Source organism: Mesoplodon densirostris, chromosome 11, assembly GCF_025265405.1.
Source record: "Mesoplodon densirostris isolate mMesDen1 chromosome 11, mMesDen1 primary haplotype, whole genome shotgun sequence".
Taxonomy (NCBI): domain Eukaryota; kingdom Metazoa; phylum Chordata; class Mammalia; order Artiodactyla; family Ziphiidae; genus Mesoplodon; species Mesoplodon densirostris.
This window is the reverse complement of record NC_082671.1, coordinates 29,017,134-29,031,206: the sequence shown is the minus strand read 5'-3', so window position 1 is coordinate 29,031,206 and position 14,073 is coordinate 29,017,134. Positions and strand designations below refer to the sequence as shown.

Sequence of the window (14,073 nt, the reverse complement as noted above, 5' to 3'; positions counted from 1 at the left end):
TAGACATTGCCCGTCTCCCAGTTGTCTCCTGTTCTGCAAATGTCTCCTCTGAAGGGAGCCAAAAGTGGAAGTATTCTTCCTTACTGCTGCCACTGAAGCCTTAAAGGGACCAAAAGAGTACTTTCTTCTTAAGGTTCTTGCAAGTTATTGATTAGAGAATGTATATAAAATTCTTAACACTATGCCAACACCTCCTAGTGATAGAAGTGGGAGGAACAGTTGTTATTTTGTTAGTATTGTGGTTATTATTATGTTTATTATTTTTACTAGATTATTTTACAACCTTGACTTTTATTCCTGACTTGCTAGTCTACTCGATAAAAAAAAATAGCTTGCATTTAAGGTTAGTTTCGCATTGCTACTACAGTTGCCATGGTAAATGAATTTTTATTTCTACTACTGATGGGAGTGATTTCTATTATTTACATTGACTGTATAGGACTTCCCTGGTGGCACAGTGGTTAAGAATCCGCCTGCCAATGCAGGGGACACGGGTTCGAGCCCTGGTCCGGGAAGTTCCCACATGCCGTGGAGCAACTAAACCCGTGTGCCACAATTACTGAGCCTGCACTCTAGAGCCCAAGAACCACAACTACTGAGCCTACGTGCTGCAACTACTGAAGCCCAGTAGATAATATTTGCAGCCTAAAACACTAAGTTACTTTATTCAGACTCATTATTTGGCCTCTTCTTTTTTTTTTTTTTTTTTTTTTTTTTTTTTTGCGGCACGCGGGCCTCTCACTGTTGTGGCCTCTCCCGTTGCGGAGCACAGGCTCCGGACGCACAGGCTTAGCGACCATAGCTCACGGACCCAGCCGCTCCGCGGCATGTGGGATCTTCTCGCACCGGGGCACGAACCCGTGTCCCCTGCATCAGCAGGCGGACTCTCAACCACTGTGCCACCAGGGAAGCCCTTGGCCTCTTCTTAAACAGCCTTAGGTTTCAGAATCAAAACCTTCTAATTTTCTTTTTTATTCCTAGTTCTGACCTTCTGGTTCTTTCTCCAATATCATGCCCTTTCTTGCATATGTGTATAGAAGAAATATTTTAAAAATAGCACATTAAAAAGTGTAAAGTTATGTTATTTACCTAAAATGCTTGCATAATTTATTTCAGTGTTTTTAAATACTGAAAGCAATTGATCATAAAAATAGCTTGCACTCTTCCAATTATAAAATAAATAAGTCATGGGAATGTAATATACAGCATGGTGACTCTAAAAAGTTTCTAAGAGAATAGATCTTAAGAGTTCTTACACAAGAAAAAAAATTAACTATGTGTGGTGATGGATGTTAAATAGACTTATTATGACCATTTTACAATATGTACAGATATCGAATCATTACGTTCTGCACCTGAGCTAATATAATGTTATCAACAAAGTCAGTGAACTTCATCTGTTCATTCATATTACACTGAAGATTTTTAATGCCACATCAAAATTAATAAATATCTGAAATATGCATCTACTTCTTCCCCAGGTTAATCAGCTTCATGGCATCCCCAAGCTTCTACAGCTCCTCAAAATTCAGAATGAAGATATCCAGCGAGCTGTGTGTGGGGCCTTGAGAAACTTGGTGTTTGAAGATAATGACAACAAATTGGAGGTAGCTGAACTCAGTGGAGTACCTCGGCTGCTCCAGGTGCTGAAGCAAACCAGAGACTTGGAGACTAAGAAACAAATAACAGGTAGTGCTTACTGACTCTCACAGGGGGTAGCGCAGTGCACCCCAGCCAGATGTGTTAATATCATCTGTTTTTTTCTGAAGTTTCCTGGAACAAATGATTGATGGGCTCGTTGTTATCTGAGAGGGCTTTCAAGGAACATTGTTACTGCTGGCTTAGACCCCAGATTCGAGTCAAGTTTGAATTCCTTTTTTCTGAAGGGGAAATTATTCTGAGGCTTTTGGTTAATATTTTTAATTAGAAGTCCTATGCAGCTTCCCTCACCTGGACCTCTCTCAATACGAGCTTCCTAGCTTACCTGTCCCTCTACACCCCCCAAAAAAGAAAAAAGCATGACTGGATATGTTTTTCAGTTCTCCATTTTTATTTCTACTCAAATACTGATTTGGAAAAATAAATATCTCCCTTCTGTGCATAGATTGGAAAACTAAAATAATCAAATAGAACTAAACTAATGGTTTTGGTAATTCTTGAAGCATGGAGAAAGGAGGCCTAGTTTCATTTAAATGAATAGTACGTGTGATAGAAGAGAAAATAGTTCCTTGAAAATGAAATGAAAATGGTTCATCAGCTCTCTGCTAAAGCTCCATGAACACATTACAAAGAGTGCAAGAAACATTACTGAGTATAATCATCAGTAGTATTGCCTTGGGGAAACTTTTAAGTATCTTCAGTGTCCCAGGTAGTAGACATTTTTAATTTATTCTCACAAAAACCTTAGGTTTTGAGGTATTTTTAGGTGTTATTGGCTACTAAATCTCAGTTTTACAGATGAGGAAACTAAGGTCCAAAGAAGTTAACCCTTTCTAATATATCATATAAAAGTTTTTTTTAATGATAATAGTTGACAGTCTTCATACTTATTTAAAAGACGTACTCCATAAATATTGTTTAAGTTGAACTGAATATATGTTGCACTTTTGCCATCCTTTATTATACAACAGTATTCTTTTTTCTATAAAAATGTTGTCATTATATCCTCTCTATCCATTTATATCTCAAAATATCACATTTTTCTGTCTCACTATATTTTAATTTTATAAAACTATATGAAGGGTTGCTCCATACTACCCTTCTGCCAGCATGCTGTCATGTCCCATGAGAGATTTCCTTTCATATCCATGACTTATATTAAAATACCTACAGAAATTAAGAGTGATATCACTTATTCATTCATTCATTCATTCAGCCAACATTTAGAGGGCAGCCTTCAAGTGCCACCCAGGGTGAATCACATTCTAGAGAGGTTGTGAATTTTATTTTTCATCTACTAAAACGTGAACAATCATGTGATGGTTAGCAATAAAAAAAAAAAAAAAACAGCAACCAAACCTCATGTTTAGAACCTAACAGTTTCTTTATTAACAAACAGTTATGAACCACGAAAGAGAATCAAACAGATTATTCTGTTTTGCGCTCAGAAAAGGCTTCATGAAGGAGATATATTTCACTGTGGACCTTAAAAGAGGGTTAAACCTTGGACTAGTGTTTTGAAAGAGAATGAAAGTTATTCCCAGCAAAGTGAAAATCACTAGCAAAGCAAAGAAGCTGCTGGTCGTTCAGAGGAAACTTGGGTAATAGAGTGATCGAGGTTAGGGTGCGTGGTAGCCAGAAAGCTTGGGAGGATGTGTGGCTGTGTGTCAAGGAAATAATGCATTGTTTATGAACTTCCTCTTCTTTTGTGTAGGAGGAAGGAAACTAAGGACAGAGAATGTTCTGTGGTATTGATGCCACAGAAACCATTGTCTTCTTTAGATAAACTACAGAGGTGATAAATGGAGTTTGAGTGTGCAGTTCCCAGGATTTCTAGCATAAGCTAAACATCCCTACCAGAAGGTGTTCACTACATATTAATTGAATTGAGTTGATAGTTGAATGTTTGATACAAATCCTACTAAATAACTTCCTTTAGCTCTATTAATGGAAGTGCTAAATAAGTGCTTTTTGGGCCCCAAAAATAAATTGTTGACTAATTTAGACATGTTTATACCTTTGTTTAGAAACACAAAACGATACAGTAGAAACTAACACGACATTGTAAAACAACTATACCCCAATTTAAAAAAAAAACCACAAAGCGAGTAACCATATATGTGAATCTTTTCATGTCTATTTTGTAAACATCTTTTTATTGAGCCTCTATTACATGCTAGTCATAAGCTTGGGCTTTCCATTTTTTATCTCTGTTCTTCCTGACAGCTCCCTAAGTATGGTATTATTGACTGTTTACATATGACCAGTGTGAGGCTCAGGGGGTTGAGTTGCCCAAGGTTGCACAGCTAGCAAAGAACAAGGCCAGATTTGAACCCAGTATTATCTGGGTGTTTTGCTATATCATAGTGGCTCTGACCTACTTACTGTTTTGGGGGTAAAGAGTGACTCATTTTTACACTTCTTCAGGAAGGGGCTTTGTCTTTGAGATCTTGGATCAGAGAGCTCCCCCTTGCTCCTTTTTGGCCCTTCCTCTCTCTCCTCTTGCCACTGCCTTGATTCAAACCATCTTCATCTCTCTGGTCTACTCTTACAGTAACCTTGTGCCTGGCCTCTATGATTCAGTATTGCACATTCCCAGTCTGTCCACCACTCTGCTTCTAGTGATTTCTTTCTAAAATAAAAATATTGTCCCTTTATTTTCCCCATTACCTATGTTGAAGTCTGTACTCTGTAGCCTCTCACACAAAGATTTTATGATGCGAGCCTGGTGACCATTGGCAGCAGTGTCTCTTTTCATACCCTTGTAGCCCAGGCTCTGAAATCCTAAAGAATTTGCTGCTCTGTCCCATGTCTCATCTGTCTCTATACCTTTGCTTCTGCTGTTGTCTTGGAGTGGAATCCTTTTTCATACCTAAACCACCTGGTAAACCTTCTCATTCTTCAATGGCTACTCAAGTATCACTTCTCTCTCTGAAGCATTTTCAAATACCATCCTTCTGTACTTTACTCTCAGGCAGAGTTTTGAAGGAAGGGGCTTCTCTGAACTCCCTTTGTGTCCTTTCATATTAAGTTGCCACTTATTTTGTGCCAGTATGTAATTGCAGTAACAACTGTGTTACTCATATAAGTTTCTCAACAGCTGTGGATGCCTCACCAAATATAAAAAAAGAGTTTTATGGCCTGGGAATATCTAGATTACACACAAATGAGAGAATCAGCTGTGTTTTCAGATAAGACCCTGACTTTTCTGGCCAGGATATAAAAAAGTAAACCTTCTGCTTCTATATATGCATGAGAAGTTCAGCACCAGAGCTTTGTTGGCTGGGAAAGAAAGTCAACTCACTTAACTTTTCTGGCATGTTCAGTACCAGCCTAGGAGGGACGCTCTTCCCTCTTCTGAAGAAGAGACTTCAGGACCAAAGACTTTCCTCCCATGAGTGTGTTTCCCCTCCCTTACCAAGTGAGTGTGGTAGTGTATTTAGTTGAAATGAGAACAGTATATACTAGTCTCAAAAAGTTCGTCTTTGGGGCTTCCCTGGTGGCGCAGTGGTTGAGAGTCTGCCTGACGATGCAGGGGACACGGGTTCGTGCCCCGGTCCAGGAGGATCCCACATGCCACGGAGTGGCTGGGCCTGTGAGCCATGGCCGCTGAGCCCACGCGTCCGGAACCCGTGATCTCCATGGTGGGAGAGGCCACAACAGTGAGAGGCCCGCGTACAGCAAAAAAAAAAAAAAAAAAAAATTCATTATGTACGTTCTTTAAATGTATAATTATTTTATTCTGCATTTGTAATGGTGCAATAAGGTACCTTGGGTTTATTTATAGTTTTGAATAAATGGCCTTTGCTATAATGTGATAGTCCAGGTAAGACTTACAGAAGTTAGGTGAAAGGAGGAGTATATCCATGCAAGGGAAATTGCAAACACGTATTCCTCCTGCTCTGTGATAATTTTGAAAAACAAGTTTAAAAAGAACCACTTCTCCTCCTCCTGCTCCTCCTTGAAGATTTAATCATAAAATTTACAAGTTTTGCTACTAAACATTATACAGATTTAGTTAAATAACTGTATTTCCAGTCCTAAAGAGCAATATTAGTAAAACATGAGTTTCAATATCTATTAAATCCCTTTACTAGGTAGCTGCATTTTGTAGATATCAATTGGCAATAAGTTTCTGGATAATGCAGTTATCATTGTCTTTCTTATAATTGCTAATTACTCAAAGTATATCCCTTACCAGAATCCAGTTCCCCTTCTTTTTGGCTAGAATGAGAGCTTAGTGATAGAAAATTACGGACAGAACAGCTACAACAAAGAGCTGTAATAATAGGAATTTAGGCACTATGATTAAATTGACCGGAAGTTAAAGGTGAAACAAATGAAAATCCAAACCCTAAATATAATACAGTATCAGGGAATATAGAATCTAATCATTGAAAGGGACATCTATTTAGGGTCATCTAAACCATTAATTTCCCAATGAGAGAAATTAGAATCATATTTAAAGTATAAATTCCTGGAATTCATCCTGGGAGTCAGGCTTAGTAAATTTGTGGTGTGGCCCAGGAATATGTGATTCCGATTTGTCACTGGGCTCATTTGGTGACTGCTAGTCTCTTCGAACACTCTAGTTTTAAGATTAAACCCCCTTGTCGATATTTTGATAAAGGATGAGCTCATTTTTTTTATTGGCTCCAGTGATAGTGCTGGATCTTATAAGCAGATCTTTCTGTTTTCTTCAAAGCTGTCTTAGAAGTTTATACTTTCACTGAGCCAAAATCTCCTTCCTCAGAATTTCTGCTCATTGGTCTGGTTTTGTCTTCTGTAGCCACAGAAAATGATATGTAGTTGTTGAATTTGCATTTCTTTAGTTACTAGAGAGCCTGCCTTCCTATGTATATTAGACTCTTTTAGCTTGGGGTTAATTTTTCTACTAGTAACTGAATTTTTAATGATTTATAAGAACCCTGTATATTAATGGTATTTAACCCTTTGTCCCATATTGGCATGCACATTTTCCCAATTTGTAATTGGTCCTTTATTGATTTTGTATGTATGTGTGTGAGGGTGTGTGTATAAGTACAATCCCAAATCTCTAGTGAACATTTAAGCTCTTCCTTAGCTTTGAACCATACAGAAATTTGGCAAGCATGACATTTCTGTACAATATCCTACATTAAAAATTCAAAAATTATACTAAAACTCCCCAAACCTTATACTTCTGTAGAAATAATACAGCGTGACAAGCTACAAAGGACATTGACTGTTCGGAGGAAAATTCCACTCCCTTTGTTCAAACTAATCCTCTCTGGTTTTTATCATTATGCTTCACATTTTTAAGCCTCTGACAGGCAGAGACTGTTAATTTGTTTGCTTATTTAGAACAGGAAGCTTGTTTTTTTCTTTTCTTTTTAGCTTTCTTTTGTAGCTTAGTAACCAAAACTCAACCTCAGACCTGCCTTTCAATTGTTTTCAACCACTTTAGGAGTTTTGGGAGTTTTATTCTGTCTGTCCCCCTCCAGGGCCTCTTAAGATGAGGTGTGACCCATGAAGTCATTGTGTTGCAAAACCTGTGGCGGAGGGACACTGCTCATGACTAACCCCAAATGCCAGTTTGATCAGGAAAAGACCTTCTCATCAGCCAGAATTCTAGTCCTCACGAAGCACTAGACCCAGCATTGCTCTGTCTAATGGCAGCTAGATGTAAGCTATGGTGGAAATTTGGTTATTTAAAAAATTAGTTACTTGTACACAAAGTAAACTGTTTAAGCCCCAAAAGACTACATTAGGCCTAGAGTGTTCTAACTGATGGGCCAAATACAAGTATGGTTGATTAACTGCTAAGCTTTAACCATACAGACTATTATTTCAGTCATTAATATCAGGGGAGGTGATATCGCCATGTAATTCTGGCAAGACCACCACGTTTGCTTTCTTCATAACGTGGACTGTCCTGTATATCCGTGCTTCCTCTGTCCTTCCTGCAGATGAAGCAGTAAATTTAAGAGGTAAGAATTAACTGACTGGGCGGTGGGGGCATAAATAGGAAGAAAAGGAAGATCCCTTCTCTTTCTGTCCCCTCTCTGTTTCTCCTTTCCTGGATGATAGCGAGTTAGAGTAACTTACTGAAGAATGAGTGATGGCAAAGCAACTTGACACCTGCTGGGAGTCGGTGGCATAGCAAGCAATAGGGGTATAGTCCTTCCACTGAATCAGAGGTATTCGAGCACCAAATTTGTGAGAAAGACAAATCCTAAGTGTATATGCCACTTTGTATTCTCTCTCAGTACCCAGCTTCAGTTCCTGTCTCACAAATGCCCTGGGAAATACAGTATCCTGTTATCTTAATTTCTTCCTGAGTTGGCTTAGATGGCCTTTCTTTTTAATTGGGGGTGGAGGGGATTCAAGAGGAATAGGAAAGTTAAGTGAGTAAATGTGGTACCAGTCTTAGACCAATGCTTAGGCCATGCAAGTTGGCAGGTAGATAAAATGCTCTTGTCTCTCCTTCTCTGCCAAACTGTAATATAAGAAGTAGATGAGGTAGAGCCAGCATAAATTCTGGGAGGACATAAAGTCTGCCATTGGGTAGGAGTTAATAAATATTAATTGGTGATGTTGAGCAGCCTGCTGTTGACAGGCATAGGCAAAAGCTTTCTAGAGGCTCTTCCTGCTATTATTGGAAGGCAGATGTCAGGTGGGAGTTGCAGGCAGTGGGGAGCAGTAGGCAGGCAGAGATGTCCTTAGATATGTATGTATCTAAGGGAGAAAACTGCGACTTTTAAAATGCTGAACTCTTAATTACAACAGGATCATTTCAAGCTTTCCTGTTGGTGAGCCCAGAATTTATTATACTAATGAGGTCAGCTTTGTGGTAGGGTCTTTTAAGAGAAACAGCACTAAGGATTTTTGGCATTCATTTATGTTCTTGATTAAACATGTATAGTTTTACATTGTAAGTTCTCTTTCTCCCTCTCTCTCTGTATGTATATGTGTGTGTATACATATATATATTTTTTTCTTTTTTAAACGTCTTTATTGGAGTATAATTGCTTTACAGTGGTGTGTTAGTTTCTGCTTTACAACAAAGTGAATCGGTTATACATATACATATATCCCCATATCTCTTCCCTCTTGCGTCTCCCTCCTTCCCACCCTCCCTATCCCACCCCTCTAGGTGGTCACAAAGCACCGAGCTGATCTCCCTGTGCTATGTGGCTGCTTCCCACTAGCTATCTGCTTTACATTTGGTAGTGTATGTATGTCCATGCCACTGTCTCACTTTGTCCCAGATTACCCTTCCCCCTCCCTGTGTCCTCAAGTCCATTCTCTAGGAGGTTTGTGTCTTTTTTTTTTTTTTTTTTTTTGTGGTATGCAGGCCTCTCACTGTTGTGGCCTCTCCTGTTGCGGAGCACAGGCTCCAGACATGCAGGCTCAGCGGCCATGGCTCACGGGCCCAGCTGCTCCGTGGCATGTGGGATCTTCCCGGACTGGGGCACGAACCCATGTCCCCTGCATCGGCAGGCGGACTCTCAACCACTGCACCACCAGGGAAGCCCGGTTTGTGTCTTTATTCCCGTTTTGCCCCTAGGTTCTTCATGGCCTTTTTTTTTTTTTTTTTTTTTAGATTCCGCATATATGTGTTAGCATACGGTATTTGTTTTTCTCTTTCTGACTTACTTCACTCTGTATGACAGGCTCTAGGTCCATACACCTCACTACAAATAACTCAACTTTGTTTCTTTTTATGGCTGAGTAATATTCCATTGTCTCACCACTAGTATACATATATATATATTTAAATTATTCTTATGGAACAGCTTCCATTGCCATCTAATGAGGTCTAAACAGGTTCTTTCCCTTGGGAAAAGGGCTGTCTCACCCTACCTTGTTTTTTTTTTTTTCCTTTTATAACTAGCCATAGCTCTAGGGGTGATGGTCTTAACTGATCTTTTCAGCAGTCATTTTGACCCAACCCTGCACTGTTTTGATGGTACTCTTTGCTTTTCTAGGTTTGCTGTGGAATTTGTCCTCTAATGACAGACTTAAGAATGTCATGGTAACAGAAGCCTTGTTTATCCTGACTGAGAATATCATCATCCCCTTTTCGGGGTGGCCAGAAGGAGACTACCCCAAAGCCAATGGTTTGCTCGATTTTGATATATTCTACAATGTCACAGGATGCCTAAGGTAATACCACTCTACAACCGCCCTCAACCTTTTCTCTGTACACTTTAAATATTGCATCCAGATCTGTCTAACACTCTACCCAATTACCTGGAGATACGGTAAAAATTATAAAGATCACTCTAAATACTAGAAGCACAATGTAGAAAGAGTATTTTTTCCAGACATGTTTGATTTCAGAAGCTACCCACATTAGCTCATGAGAGAGAGCATGTCTTCCAATAAAGAAACTAGAAATCCAGTCCGAACACCTAGAAGTCCAGGCACACTGGCCTTTCCTGTCTCACAGGATTTAAGCCAGGCTCCATGCTGTATTTTTAGTTCACAAAAATATAATTTAATGACATGATTAAAAAAATAGTTTTGAACCTGCTGTTTTTAAACAGGCAACAAAGCCTAAAAGGATAGAATGTCTTGCCACAAGAATAGCTTACAAAAAACGTTAGTTTGATCAGCATTTCTAAATATTGGGATGAAAAAATGCTAGAAATGTTTTCTCCCCTGGGCTGTCAGATGCCAGCTAAACCAAGAGGAAATAGAAACACATGCAGGAGGAAGAAACGTTTTAGTCTCAACTTTTGTAGAAGCGTGCCTCTCAGGCTTTCTTATATATATTTGAAAATAATCATTGTCATTTATGTCCAAGGATTAAAAGAAACCAGACAGATATGTAATCAAAATTAGGCAGCACAGAAAAAGTTGGGTCATATTCTGCCTTTTGATCTTTTCTCTAGTTTCACAGTTCACTTTTTGAGGGAGTCTTTTTGGATGATAACAGAGGGATTATGGTAAGATGTTTATCTTATCTCCACAGTTAATCACACAGTAATGCATATCAAATGCCAGTTTTTTATAAAGAATTATGTTAGCCACTGAGAGTTTTACAAAGATGAATAAGAAAATTCTTAACTAACCTTTAATCTAGCAGGGGATGCAGATGAGCAAATAAACCAGAATGCAATATGTTACAGCAGTGATTCTCAAAGCATGGCCCCTGGACTAGTAGCATGTATATTACCTGGAACTTATTAGAATTCTCAGATTTCACCCCAGACCTACTAAATCAGAAGTTTCAGGAACACGTGTCAGGAACAAGTGAAGTGCTGCAGGAATGCAGAACAAAGGACCATTCATGCCAGCTGAGTGGGATCAGAGGTGCCAAATGAGCTGGGCTTTGGTGGGCTATTTCAGTAGACAGAAATTCTCTAGGTAGTATCCCTTGAAATTTATTTGCTATACAGTCCACTAGAGCTGCTTTTCTTTTTTTTTAACGTCTTTATTGGAGGTTAATTGCTTTACAATGTTGTTAGTTTCTGCTGTATAACAAAGTGAATCAGCCATATGCATACCTATATCCTCATATCCCCTCCCTCTTGCATCTCCTTCCCACCCTCCTTATCCCACCCCTCTAGGTGGTCGCAAAGCACCGAGCTGATCTCCCTGTGCTATGCGGCTGCTTCCCACCAGCTATCTGTTTTACATTTGGTACTGTATATATATGTCAGTGTTACTCTCTCACTTCATCCCAGCTTACCCTTCCCCCTCCTCGTGTCCTCAAGTCTATTCTCTACAACTGTGTCTTTATTCCTGTCCTGCCCCTAGTTTCATCAGAACCACTTTTTTTTTTTTTTAGATTCCATATATATGTGTTAGCATACGGTATTTACTTTTCTTTTTATGACTTACTTCACTCTGTATGACAGACTCTAGGTCCATCCACCTCACTACAAATAACTCAATTTCCTTTCTTTTTATGGCTGAGTAATAGTCCATTGTATATATGTGCCACATCTTCTTTATCCATTCATCTGTTGATGGACACGTAGGTTGCTTCCATGTCCTGGGTATCGTAAATAGTGCTACAGTGAACATTGTAGTACATGACTCTTTTGGAATGATGGTTTTCTCAGGGCATATGCCCAGTACTGAGATTGCGGGGTCATATGGTAGTTCTACTTTTAGTTTTTTGAGGAACCTCCATACTGTTCTCCATAATGGCTGTATCAATTTACATTCCCACCAACAGTGCAAGAGGGTTCCCTTTTCTCCACACCCTCTCCAGTATTTACTGTTTGTAGATTTTTTGATCATGGCCATTCTGACCAGTGTGAGGTGATACCTCATTGTAGTTTTGATTTGTATTTCTCTAATGATTAGTGATGTTGAACACCTTTTCATGTGTTTGTTGGCAATCTGTTTATCTTCTTTGGAGAAATGTCTATTTAGGTCTTCTGCCCATTTTTGGATTGGGTTGTTTGTTTTTTTTATATTGAGCTGCAAAGCTGCTTGTATATTTTGGAGATTAATCCATTGTCAGTTGCTTTGTTTCCAAATATTTTCTCCCATTCTGAGGGTTGTCTTTTGGTCCTGTTTATGGTTTCCTTTGCTGTGCAAAAGCTTTTAAGTTTCATTAGGTCCCATTTGTTTATTTTTGTTTTGCTTTCCATTTCTCTAGGAGGTGGGTCGAAAAGGATCTTGCTGTGATTTATGTCACAGAGTGTTCTGCCTATGTTTTCCTCTAAGAGTTTGATAGTGTCTGGCCTTACATTTAGGTCTTTAATCCATTTTGAGTTTATTTTAGTGTATGGTGTTAAGAAGTGTTCTAATTTCATTCTTTCAATGTAGCTCTTCAGTTTTCCCAGCACCACTTATTGAAGAGGCTATCTTTTCTCCATTGTATATTCTTGCCTCCTTTATCAAAGATAAGGTGACCATATGTGTGTGGGTTTACGTCTGGTCTTTCTATCCTGTTCCATTGATCTATATTTCTGTTTTTGTGCCAGTACCATACTGTCTTGATTACTGTAGGTTTGTAGTATAGTCTGAAGTCTGGGAGCCTGATTCCTCCAGCTCCGTTTTTCTTCTCATATGGTTTTTATTCCTCAATTTGTTAATACGGTGTATCACATTGATTGATTTGCATATACTGAGGAATCTTTGCATTACTGGGATAAACCCCACTTGATCATGGTGTATGATCCTTTTAGTGTGCTGTTGTATTCTGTTTTCTAGTATTTTGGTGAGGATTTTTGCATCTGTGTTCATCAGAGATATTGGCCTGTAGTTTTCTTTTTTTGTGACGTCTTTGTCTGTTTTTGGTATCAGGGTGATGGTGGCCTCATAGAATGAGTTTGGGTGTGTTCCTCCCTCTTCTATATCTTGAAAGAGTTTGAGAAGGATACGTGTTAGCTCTTGTGTAGATGTTTGATAGAATTCGCCTGTGAAGCCATCTGGTCCTGGGCTTTTGTTTGTTGGAAGATTTTTAATCACAGTTTCAATTTCAGTGCTTATGATTGGTCTCTTTATATTTTCTATTTCTTCCTGGTTCAGTCTCAGAAGGTTGTGCTTTTCTAAGAATTTATCCATTTTTTCCAGGTTGTCCATTTTATTGGCTTACAGTAATTTCTCATGATCTTTTGTGTTTCTGCAGTGTCAGTTGTTACTTCTCCTTTTTCATTTCTAATTCTGTTGATTTGAGTCGTCTCCCTTTTTTTCTTGATGAGTCTGGATAATGGTTTATCAATGTTTTTTATCTTCTCAAAGAACCAGCTTTTAGTTTTATTGGTCTTTGCTATTGTTTCCTTCATTTCTTTTTCATTTATTTCTGATCTGATCTTTATGATTTCTTTCCTTCTGCTAACTTTGGGGTTGTTTTGTTCTTCTTTCTCTAATTGCTTTAGGTGTAAGGTTAGGTTGTTTATTTGAGATGTTTCTTGTTTCTTGAGGTAGGATTGCATTGCTGTAAATTTCCCTCTTAGAACTGCTTTTGCTGCATCCCATAATTTTTGGGTCATCATGTTTTCATTGTCATTTGTTTCTAGGTATTTTTTAATTTCCTCTTTGATTTCTTCAGTGATCTCTTGGTTATTTAATACTATATTGTTTAGCCTCCATGTATTTGTATTTTTTACAGTTTTTTTCCTGTAATTGTTATCTAGTCTCATAGCATTGTGGTTGAAAAAGATCCTTGATAACGATTTCAATTTTCTTAAATTAACCAAGACTTGATTTGTGACCCAAGATATGATCTATCCTGGAGAATGTTCCATGAGCACTTGAGAAGAAAGTGTATTCTGTTGTTTTTGGATGGAATGTCCTATAAATGTCAAATAAGTCCATCTTGTTTAATGTGTCATTTAAAGCGTGTGTTTCCTCATTTATTTTCATTTTGGATGATTGGTCCATTGGTGAAAGTAGGGTGTTAAAGTCCCCTACTATTTTTGTGTTACTGTGGATTTCCCCTTTTATTGCTGTTAGCATTTGCCTTAT

At 38.5% G+C, this 14,073-nt stretch overlaps 1 protein-coding gene across 2 annotated transcripts in view; it reads left to right on the top strand.

Moving 5' to 3' along the window:
* Positions 1 to 14,073, top strand: part of PKP2 (plakophilin 2) — an 84,194-nt gene that overhangs the window by 37,943 nt on the left and 32,178 nt on the right. For both annotated transcript variants that reach the window (XM_060112819.1, XM_060112818.1), the window contains exons 5-6: positions 1,482 to 1,689; positions 9,630 to 9,807. In XM_060112819.1, coding sequence (XP_059968802.1) covers positions 1,482 to 1,689; positions 9,630 to 9,807 — 386 coding nt within the window. The remainder of the gene's footprint in view (positions 1 to 1,481; positions 1,690 to 9,629; positions 9,808 to 14,073) is intronic.